The 10,659-nt window shown below is 32.4% G+C and overlaps 1 protein-coding gene across 3 annotated transcripts; it reads left to right on the plus strand.

Moving 5' to 3' along the window:
• Nucleotides 1–7,970: 7,970 nt before the first annotated feature.
• LOC114189260 (zinc finger protein CONSTANS-LIKE 9-like) lies at nucleotides 7,971–9,989 on the plus strand. Of its 3 annotated transcripts, none has more exons than XM_028077991.1 (3): nucleotides 7,971–8,144; nucleotides 8,670–9,505; nucleotides 9,587–9,989. In XM_028077991.1, exons 2-3 carry the CDS (start codon nucleotides 8,715–8,717, stop codon nucleotides 9,702–9,704), a joined length of 909 nt encoding a protein of 302 aa, XP_027933792.1. In that variant the 5' UTR covers nucleotides 7,971–8,144; nucleotides 8,670–8,714; the 3' UTR covers nucleotides 9,705–9,989. The 3 variants fall into 3 exon arrangements, with proteins under 3 accessions (XP_027933792.1, XP_027933791.1, XP_027933790.1); XM_028077990.1 differs by having other exon boundaries at nucleotides 7,991–8,449; XM_028077989.1 differs by having other exon boundaries at nucleotides 7,992–8,316.
• Nucleotides 9,990–10,659: the final 670 nt, after the last annotated feature.

The raw sequence follows: 10,659 nt of genomic DNA on the forward strand, positions 1-10,659 counted from the left end.
ATTTAAGCAACTTAACCTAATTGTATTGTATGTTCATGCGTCACGCGGACTAAGGTCAACCAGTCGCACACGGTTCGTTACAGGCGGACCTTATTTTGGTATATGTTAATGTGGCAATCTTTTAAATTTATAAGTACTTTAAGAGAGTTCGCGACCAAAATGTCCTTGCATTCTCCAAATGAAGTCTCAGTCTGAACACGTTAAATCGATTACCCGTCAGTCAGTCGGACAAAACGACCCCGTGTTCAGTTCCATTTGAACTTTGTCTCCACTCCTGTGGAGACCCTCATCTATGAGGCCAGCCAACAGGTCACACGGTCCACCGGTCGGGTGGCCAAACCAAAATCGAACCAGTAAGCTGAAAGTTAATTAAAGTAAAGTAAGTCAGTAATCAAGTTTAAAAAGCAATTGGGCCATGATTAAGGAACCCTAATCACAAACCCACACCAAAAACTAAAAATAGAGACCCAAGGTAAGTTGATAAGGACCTTTAACTCGCATTTATTACAACATTTATTACTACCTCCCGATCGGACTTGAATTGACTTAAGCATCGGAACATTTTAGACAGGTACCTCGATCGCCCGATCAACCGAGCGAGAAGAGAAAAAGACAACGAACAAGATAAAAGATTGAACGAGCTAACTGAGGAGAATATCAGACAAAAGGACTTGAGGGTAATTTGAGTGTTGAAAGTAGGTGTTTGACCCCTACACCCGAAACACTAGTCATCTTAAAAAAGTTAATTTGTTGAGGGTTTTTATAACCTCCACAAAATAAGCCCCACTAAACAGCTTTTTCTTTTTAGTGGAAGTACCAATTTGAGTTATGAACACATTCTGATTTCTCAAAAACCATAAATTAAGATTGTTGATATTTGATGCATTATTGAGTCTTACCATGGAAATGTTGAGCGCTGACTTTTACGAATTGATCAGCGCTAAGCCTCACCATGGCAACGCTGAGCATTGATTTTTACGAATTGATCAGCATTTGGCACTACCCAGTTTTTCAACACTGCATCTTATTGGTAAAATAAAGATTTACGCTTCGTTAATCGTTGGATCAAGCTGAAATTTTGACAGCTGATCCTAGACAAGTGAATATTCATTTTGACCGGTGGGATCTTTATTTTGAAGTCTATGGTCAGAGAAGTGATTTCTGCCGTTTTGATGTACTTTATGTATGTATATGTTTGAGATTGTAATTGTTTGAAATGGAATTATTGATATGTGATTAAGGATGTATATGATTGGTTTATATTATGAAACAAACCTATGTGATGAACTGTTGTAAGGTATTTCCCGAGGAGGAAATCTCATTAGTGATGTGTTTCATTAGAGTGTGTCTTGACAGTTAGTATTGTTTTATTTTGTGAAGCTATCTTGAACTCTACTACCCTTTCATACTCACGTAGAGGAGAATGGTTAGGTGATGAGAGTAACAAGAGTTCCTGTCATGAGAATGGTTTCATTTTTCTTGTGGTTATAAAAGGGATTAACCTTGAGTGTGGTAGCTCGAGGAGAGAAGGTTATATCACCACAGGTGCATGGCTTCACTAATATGACTCTAGAGCATGTATCTGGATAATATTGAGTCTAGAAGAGTTGGGTGTAATATGTTATGTTGTGTGGTTGTGCTATTTTTTTAATTTGGAAATTTGTGTGCTTATAGGTTATTATATAATGCATTTGTATTCTTATATGAGTTAGCTTACCCTCCTTGTCTTCTTGTCCGTCGTGTGTTGTTTTCTTTCTTTTGCTATGATCACCAATGTAGTGTGAGCAGTGAATAATGCAGGTGTTGATGCGTCTAGGAATGAGTAGGGGCCTCCAGCTTGAGGCTTAGTATAATTGGTTAATTGTGTATAAGGTTTTGACAGTAATCTTCGGTGGTTAAACTTCTTTAATTCCTCTTATGTTTGTATAGTTAAGTCCATTTTGGATGATTGTATAAATATGTTATCTAGTTAATGTGGATTATCTATTTCATGTTATTAATTATGAACTTTTTTATTTAGTAGTTATACTATTAAGTGAGATGTTACTATTTTTTTAGTAATTTTAAAATAAAATATATTTAATTAAAAGTATACGGTATGATATGATTTTGTGAATGAAAGTGTGGCACAAGGAAGACGTATGAAGCGAGATTTTATGGATAAGCAATGGGCAAGAAGTGGCGCTCAGAGTTAGATTTAGTGGGTGAAGCACCACTACAAGTTACTCGATCTTTTACAAAATAAACCTAACAAACCAACTGTTTCTTTGGATAAACCATTTTTGTTTTTTGGCCATTTAAAATTCAAACCAAATCATGCCGACTCAGTCCACAGTTAAAACACGCGTGAGATCCAACACCGCCATCACAAATTGCAAATAATAACATGTTATATTCTGATGTCAATTAAACTAATTTTATATCTCTTATATATATGTGAGATATGTAAAAGAAAGAGAATTAAAGAAAACCTATTTTCATTCTTTTATCAAAATATTAAAATTTATTTGAACATTAAGAGATTAGAAGCTGAAAATCAAGTAAAATAATTGTCCCAAATATACGAAATTAGTTAATAAATGAATATTAAATTAGGCTAAAAAATAATATAAAATTAGTCGATAAATTAATAGTACACGTGGAACTGACCACGATACTTTTCTTTTTGAATAGCCGACTATGTTATTTGATGTGTAAGTTTAAATTGATTAATATTATTCATTTGTACAACACGTTTAAGGAATAAAAATAAGTTAAATTACTGGTACATCTTATAATTATTTAAAAACTTATAATGAGGGTTTAATTAAAGATGTAAAAAAATCAAAATATTGACTCTATTATTTTTATTTAAGAATTTCAATTATTATATAATAATGGTGGAATACTTTGTGAGAAGATATTAGATTTAGATACACAAGAACGTAAATAAAGTAGGTAGCAACTAATATAATACCAATAAACATATAATTAGAAACGTATTATGCAAATTAAATCATAATTAGGCGCAAGTGATCGGTGTGTGTGGGGTACCAAACCAAGCAAAGCAAGTATCACAAATACTGAAAAAGCCAACTCATAAGTAACAAATAAAATAAAATAAAATAAAAAAGATAGTGAAAAAGGTAACATCTAACAAATCCATTTCCCCAACTCACCCAACATGTGATGCACTTTTAGCAAAGTTCAGCCTTCCAATGACTATGTATTCGTTATTATATTATCACACACCATTTTAATACAAATATAAGGAATGATAAAAATTTCTCTTTTCATATTTCATCTTATGTTTTGTTTTTATAACCTTTGAACAAATCTTTTATGTTTTTCTAATAGAAAATGGTGTTAACTAAAAAAATATCTAACAAATTTCAATATAATATATCACTAGTACATTAAAGCCTTTTTATACCGATTAAAAAAGTCTTTTTATATCGATTCTAAAATCGGTATAGATACGGGTGGTGTAGAATGTTTCAACTTTCTATACCACTTCCATGACAGTATAAAAAATTCAAAATTTTATACTATTTCTAAAATCGATATAAAAAGTTCACTTAGGACGGGGATATTTTGTAATAACAAGTGACTTACTATGCCGGTTATAGTTACAACCATTATAAAAAAGTTCCAACTTTTATATCGATTGTGATCTTAACTGGTATAAAAAAATGATTTTTTATTTTTTTATAAAAAAATCGTTTATGCTTTCTTTCACATACAAACCCTATATATAATTACTCAAAACATCTACACAACAAATTTCATTCAATCTTATATTTATATGAAATACAATCTAATGTTTATATGAAATACAATACAACTCCAAACCAAATGATTATACATCTAAGATTAACATAAAAACTCAAAATACATAACATCATCTTTTATAAACTCATAAAAGAAACCCAACAACATCCTCCATGGATTCTTTTGGAGCCCGTTTGATATCAACCAACTCCCCAGAGGGGAGAGTTCCTTGGTAAACCTTGAGAAAGAGGACTAATTAGATCTTATAGATAAGTAAACAAAAAAGATAACTATTTGGGAAAATACTTGGTTACTTTTGACACTAGAGTGAAAATATGAAAATTTCTCAGGAACATCAAAAGAGTAGGCTAATAATTTAAACTCATAACATCATAAATACATATAAGTTTCAATATTTATAATATCTTTATAAATTTCATAAGTATGATGTACTAAAATGAAATGAAAAGGTCAAAGCAAATGGATTAATGTATATGACAAAAGCGCACATCTTATTTCCTTTTTTAAAATTTGCTTAAGAGTTAAAAAAATTGACTAAACCATTGTGTGGTATCCATTTATTTAATAAATTCTAAATGGAGGTGAAAAAGAAAAAAAAACTAAAAAAATTAAAAACTAACGTTTTGATTGAGTATACATGTTATGTGTGTGTGCATGTCCAACATATGAATGTACCTCAGCAAATAAATTTAAATTACATGTGAAAAGTTATGTCCTTGGCATACTAAATATATAGATATGATAAGAAAACATAAACATGAAAAATGAAAGCAAATAATACAAAAAACATTATAGAACCTCATTGATGAATGAGAGTTCCATTGATAATGGTCACCAGGATTAAACAACATTTAAAACAATAAAGGAAATAAAAACTCATGTCTAGAAACAAATATAGCATCCATACTTCACCTTATTATAGAACCTGTAATACTCTAAAGACAAGCAAAAAGTTTAAACTATACATAAGATAGATAGACTTATCTACACTCATGTGCCTTTGCTTCTATCATTTTTCTTTAACACTTGTTTATGGAGAATTTATTAAGTCATTAGGACTTTGCAGGGTAGTCTCTAGGTATTGTAATAAAATATAATTGTTCAGATTTTACAATGATATTATCATTAAAAGCAAGAATAGACTAATCATCAAAGTAAGATAGTGATCGAAATCACGAGCAAGGGTGAAAGCTTCTTCTAGTCATCTTCGACTACTCTGAAGCCAATTGCTTATTACAACCACTCTGCCAAAATTTGAACTCCGTGCCACCCAATTTCCACATCCAAGATTCTCACCCCCACGAACTCACTACATGCACCATCACAATCCATAACAAACAAAAGCTAGCAAATCATGAACTCTCATGCATCATGGTTCATGAAACACCAATGCATATATAAGAATATCCTAGAAACAGTAAAAAGAAGTATAAGAGTAAAGAGTATACATCTTATTCTATCACAAACCACCATGCACGTTAAATTTATAATTGAGATGAAGCTTTAAGAGGAATCTAACTGAGAAGTACATAATCCAAACATGTAGGAGGTCTTTCAATTTGCTCTCACTTAAGATTTCTCCTCCTTGGACTCCATTGGAATCACATTGACCTGTATTATACACATGTCATAGATGATAAGTTCATGCACAAGATGCATTTTAGAATGCAAAAAAATAATGTCCAGTAAAATATCATAAGAATAATGGCCAGTAAACAAAAAAAATAGTTGATTCCATCACTTAATCAACATGTCACAAAATAATAAATAAGCTTTTAAACTCAAATTACTTAAATAGCATGGATAAAGCTTAAATAAACAACATTCAGCACGAACACACTAAATTTCAATGTTATACCTGCAATATTATACCTATCGTGATAGCATTTTCCGATCCTTTAAAAATAACATTCAAATAACCATAACCAAAAATTTGTTTTCCCGCAAAAGATTCAAGACGATTTAACCACAAATAGTGAAGAAAATTATCAAACCTAAACAAAGAATGCCACAAAACATACAAAGACAGTTAACAAAATTAAATCAGTTAACAAATTAAAGCCATGAATGCATCAATCTCGAAAAAAAAAATAAACTTACATAAATCCAATGTTATAAATTAGGTCAACATTGAATCTTCCTCGTCGAAATCCTTCATTGATAACTTCCACTCCCTTCTCTGCCAAATCGACAGTGATGATTAGTGAACAAAACACCAAAAAATGAATAGTCACGAACTATTGTGGTCAGAATTTGGCAGAAATTTTGGAGGAGTGAAACACGAACGTGAACAAAAGAGAGCAACTCCAATAGAGAAGAGAACGCAAATGGTGAAGGAAAGGAGAATGGAGGAGATGACGACATAATGGTGAACGATAAACGCGACGAGAACTCAGCGCAACGGACGAACACGATGAGACTCCAGTGTGGCGAATAAATAGAGAAGGAAAAAAAGGGGGAGCACAACGTCTGGAGAAGTAAATGAAGTGTGAAGCACGAAGAGTCAGAAAAAAAGATTCAATATTCTATACCTGTCATAGGAATAGAAATTATTCTCCAATATTACAAATATAACACTAAATCACTTTCTATATTTATTTTAGACTCAATATGTATAAAATAATTTATATTATTTACAAAATTGTCATTGCCTTTTTTCTATACTAGATGGATTTGAACATGTGTAATATGTAAGTATAAGAAAGTAATTTGTACTAGTGTATATTATTTCACATCATATTTCTGTACATATTAAGTTATTATATTATTTATTGGATTCTTGAATGAAATAAGTGAGAGATTCTCCCAAACAAATCATAAAAGTACTTATATAAAATATGAAAGAACCACTTCAAATATCCTTATGAAATTGTTGTTTGCACTTAGAGTTTCCATAATATATATATATATATATATATATATATGTTTAATTAGTTATTTTATCCTAATTTTGGTTTAGTTTTTTCAATTTACTCCTACTTTAAGAATTTTGTTCAATTTGGTCCTAAATTTCGAAAATATCATTCAATTAAATTCTTTTACTTAACTCCGTTAAAATTGATAACATAGCAGTGTATACGTGTCACTTTACCAATGACGTGATGCACTGCATAGTAACATGGTCGTTTATTTACTGTGACTTGGACTGTGGTGTTTAATTGAATGTGATTTAGGTTTTCGAATTGGGAGAAATTGGGAATAATTGAAACTGGATAAGGGTTCACTGATGGGAGAAAAATTGGGTAGGGTTCGTTGTTGGAAGAAAAATTTAGTTACTTAGTTTGTCTTTGTAATTCATAATCTGCTTTATCCAACAAAGCTAAACGTCAAGAATACATTATAGAGCGCACCTAAAATGATAACAAATAAAATCATGTTGCAGCATAGTCCTTCAAGGGATTCTCATGATGGAGACAAGTCATCTTGAATGCTGGTTATGCTAATATCGAATAGTCCAATGGAGCCTCCTTCACACTGTTCGTTTAGGCGCTATTCTATGGACCCTTTTGCAAGTCGTTTTTTCTGAGATTTTCATATCATCTTTTGGAAGGAACAACAACGACCCTACCCATTTTTTCTTCCACCAACAAACCCTTATCCAGTCTCAATTATTCCCAATTTCCCCCAATTCAGAAACCTAAATCGCATTCAATTAAACACCACAGTCCAAGTGATAATAAATAAATGGTCACGTCAGTGTATAATGTACCACGTCATTGAAAAAATAACACGTATACACTGTTTTGTTATCAATTTTAACAGAATTAAATAAAAAAATTTAATTGAATAATATTTTCAAAATTTAGGATCAAATTAAATAAAAATTTTAAAATAGGATCAAATTGAAAAAATTAAATGAAAATTAAAATCGAATGACTATTTAAACCCTATATATAGGTTATTGTTTTATTAGTTGTAATTGTGGAAATAAATCTATGAAGTTTCTTTACATTCAAAATGAAAAGAAATCCATGGAAGAGTCGGAGACCCACAAGCAGATTGAGAGGGGGAAGGAGAGAAAAATATAATAATGATAATAATAATTGTTTTATTTATTAATTATAGTTTGCAATGGGAGAGAAAGGAAAAAGGGAAAGGCCAACCTTTTCCTTTCATTGAGAAAAGGACATGGCCCCACTTGCATTGTATATTTTTTTCCTCTTTTGTTTGAACTTTTTATCACCTTTGCTTATGTCACATTAGCTACACACTCTCTCTCACACACACACCATTTGCATTATTCTTCTTTTCTTTTCATATCTCATCTACATTTATCCATCTTCTATCTTCCTATTCCTTTCTATCTCAACTTCTCAACACAACACACGGCAGAGCAGAAGACAGAAGAGGGGAGAGAGAAAGACACACAAAAAGTAAGAGAGAGAAAGGGCCTGTTGTTCTCTTCAAAAAGTTCGCTGCTTCTAGTTCCAGCACTCTTTCTTTGCTTTTAAGTTTTGCAGAGATATAAAAAAATATTTTTTTTTGAAAAAGCAACACCCTTTTTTTGCTTACTGATCTTGTTCTCTTTGTCTTCCTTGCCATCAGGTAATTTTCTTCACTTCTGCTTTCTCGTATAGTATAGCGTGAAAACCCACGTTTTTGTCTGTGAATTTTTTTTAAAGTTCATGTTTTTCTTGGGATTAAGGCAGTGAAAGACGTTGAGAATTTGAAGAGACTGGTAATTTTTTTAGTATGTTGTGATTCGTTATTTGATTCTCCTTTTGATTTTTTGTTTATTTGGGTATAAGATTCTGTGTCAGTTGATTCATGTTTGTGGAATTTTTGTTGTTTATTGGTATTATTTTGAAAGAAAGAGTTTGTATTGTATGATTTTGTTGTGATGAAGGTGAAGATATTTTGTTGGAATTAATTTTTCCTAATGGGTTGTGCATGTTCAGATTGATCTATTGTGAGAGGGGGAAGAGGAAAAAGTGTAAAGATAGATGGGTTATATATGTGATTTTTGTGGAGAGCAGAGATCCATGGTGTACTGCCGTTCTGATGCTGCGTGCTTATGTTTGTCTTGTGATCGGAGTGTGCATTCTGCTAATGCCCTTTCCAGGCGTCATTCACGAACCCTTTTGTGCGAGAGATGCAATTCACAAGCTGCCTTTGTGAGGTGTGTTGAGGAGAAAATTTCAGTGTGTCAGAATTGTGATTGGTTGGGTGACGGAGTGTCTACATCTTGGACACATAAGAGACAGGGAATCAGTTGCTACTCCGGCTGCCCTTCAGCCGCGGAACTGTCTTCAATATGGTCATTTGTGTTGGATATCCCTTCCATCAGGGAGTGTACTACATGCGAGCAAGAACTAGGCTTAATGAGTATTAATGAGAACAGCGAGAGTGTTGGAGTTGCTACCAATGAAAAATGCCCTGCATTATGTTGTGAAGATTTTGACATGGATGAAGTGGATCTAAATATTGAGAAGTATGAAGAACTTTTTGGTTCCGAAGAGCTATTTGAAAACGGCGGAATTGATAGTTTGTTTGGGACAAAGGACATGTCTGCCGAGGTGAATGCTTGCAGCAACGCAGCATCTGCAGATTCGATTTTGAGTACTAAAACGGAACCGATTGTTTGTTTTTCTGGGATTACCGGAGACTATCAAGACTGCGGGGCTTCTTCTTCCATGGTTTTGATGGGAGAACATCCTTGTCCTGACAATTCCCTACACTCTGCCAACCGCACCAATGCTGTCTTGCGTTACAAGGAAAAGAAGAAGGCGCGAAAGTAAGTCATCCACTGCCTCAATTTCCTTTCCTCTGCTTTCTTTTCTTTCAAGGATTTCTTTCAATCCACATCTTTTTTTAGGTTCGATAAACAAGTTCGGTATGCCTCTCGCAAGGCCAGGGCCGACGTCAGAAGGCGTGTCAAGGGCCGCTTTGTGAAAGCCGACTATGACCCTTTGACCACAACCAGAAGCTGCTGAGATTACAACTTTTAACCATGCATTCTTTCTCCCTCACCCTTCTAACCATACTTCAATCTTTCTGATTTCATCATGTAAAGTGCCTCGGTTCAACATTGTAAATTCTATTATCTCTCTTCTTCTTGCCTTTCACATCTATACCACACAATTTAGATGTATAATTTTTCTCAACTCTTTTCATGTAAATACACAATATTTGTATATTCAATGTCCCATGTATATAGACTAGGATACTACGCAGCTTATATTCTATTCAACGTCTACCAATACACCATTTCTGTCTCACTTCCTATTCCACAACTTTCTTTAATGTATGCTCAATTAATTTTGGTCTTTTTCTCATTTATCTGCTCGGGGAATGTTCATGCTCAAGTTTATTCAAACAAAATCTAGACAATAATAAACTTTTAGAGTCGGACATTGTGTTATTGTTTAATGTACTTTAATGTTCTTTTGTTTTCGATCCGATTTCAAAGAAATCTAAAAAATTAACAAAAGTAAGAGTTGTTTTCCGTTTTTTTTCCCTAATATTCTCTAAATGCAAAGGAAAACAACTTGAAACTAAAATGACATTTTTATAATTCAAAAGTGAAAAAATTAAAAGTACAAGTAGATGTAACATTTTAAATACAATACATCTAGCCATATGACGTGTATTTCTTTACCACACCTTTCAAATCGAGATGAAATGATTTTTTTTTTCTGAAGAAAGTAAAGAAAGTTTTCCTATAATATAAATTCTTAAAAAATAATAAATAATTTTGTTAAAATAAAAAATTTAAATAATTATATATTCCACCACGTTCCTTCCTGTCTATTCTTTCGGCTTGATTTTGCTCTATTTCACTTTTTAATTCCTTTTTGTTGAACTAGGTTAATCTTATTAAAATTAATAAAAGAATTTGTACGTTACCTAATAATATTGTTGACACCTTCCAACAATAAGTAGCACAAC

The sequence above is a fragment of the Vigna unguiculata genome, chromosome 6 (assembly GCF_004118075.2).
Source record: "Vigna unguiculata cultivar IT97K-499-35 chromosome 6, ASM411807v1, whole genome shotgun sequence".
NCBI classification, from domain to species: domain Eukaryota; kingdom Viridiplantae; phylum Streptophyta; class Magnoliopsida; order Fabales; family Fabaceae; genus Vigna; species Vigna unguiculata.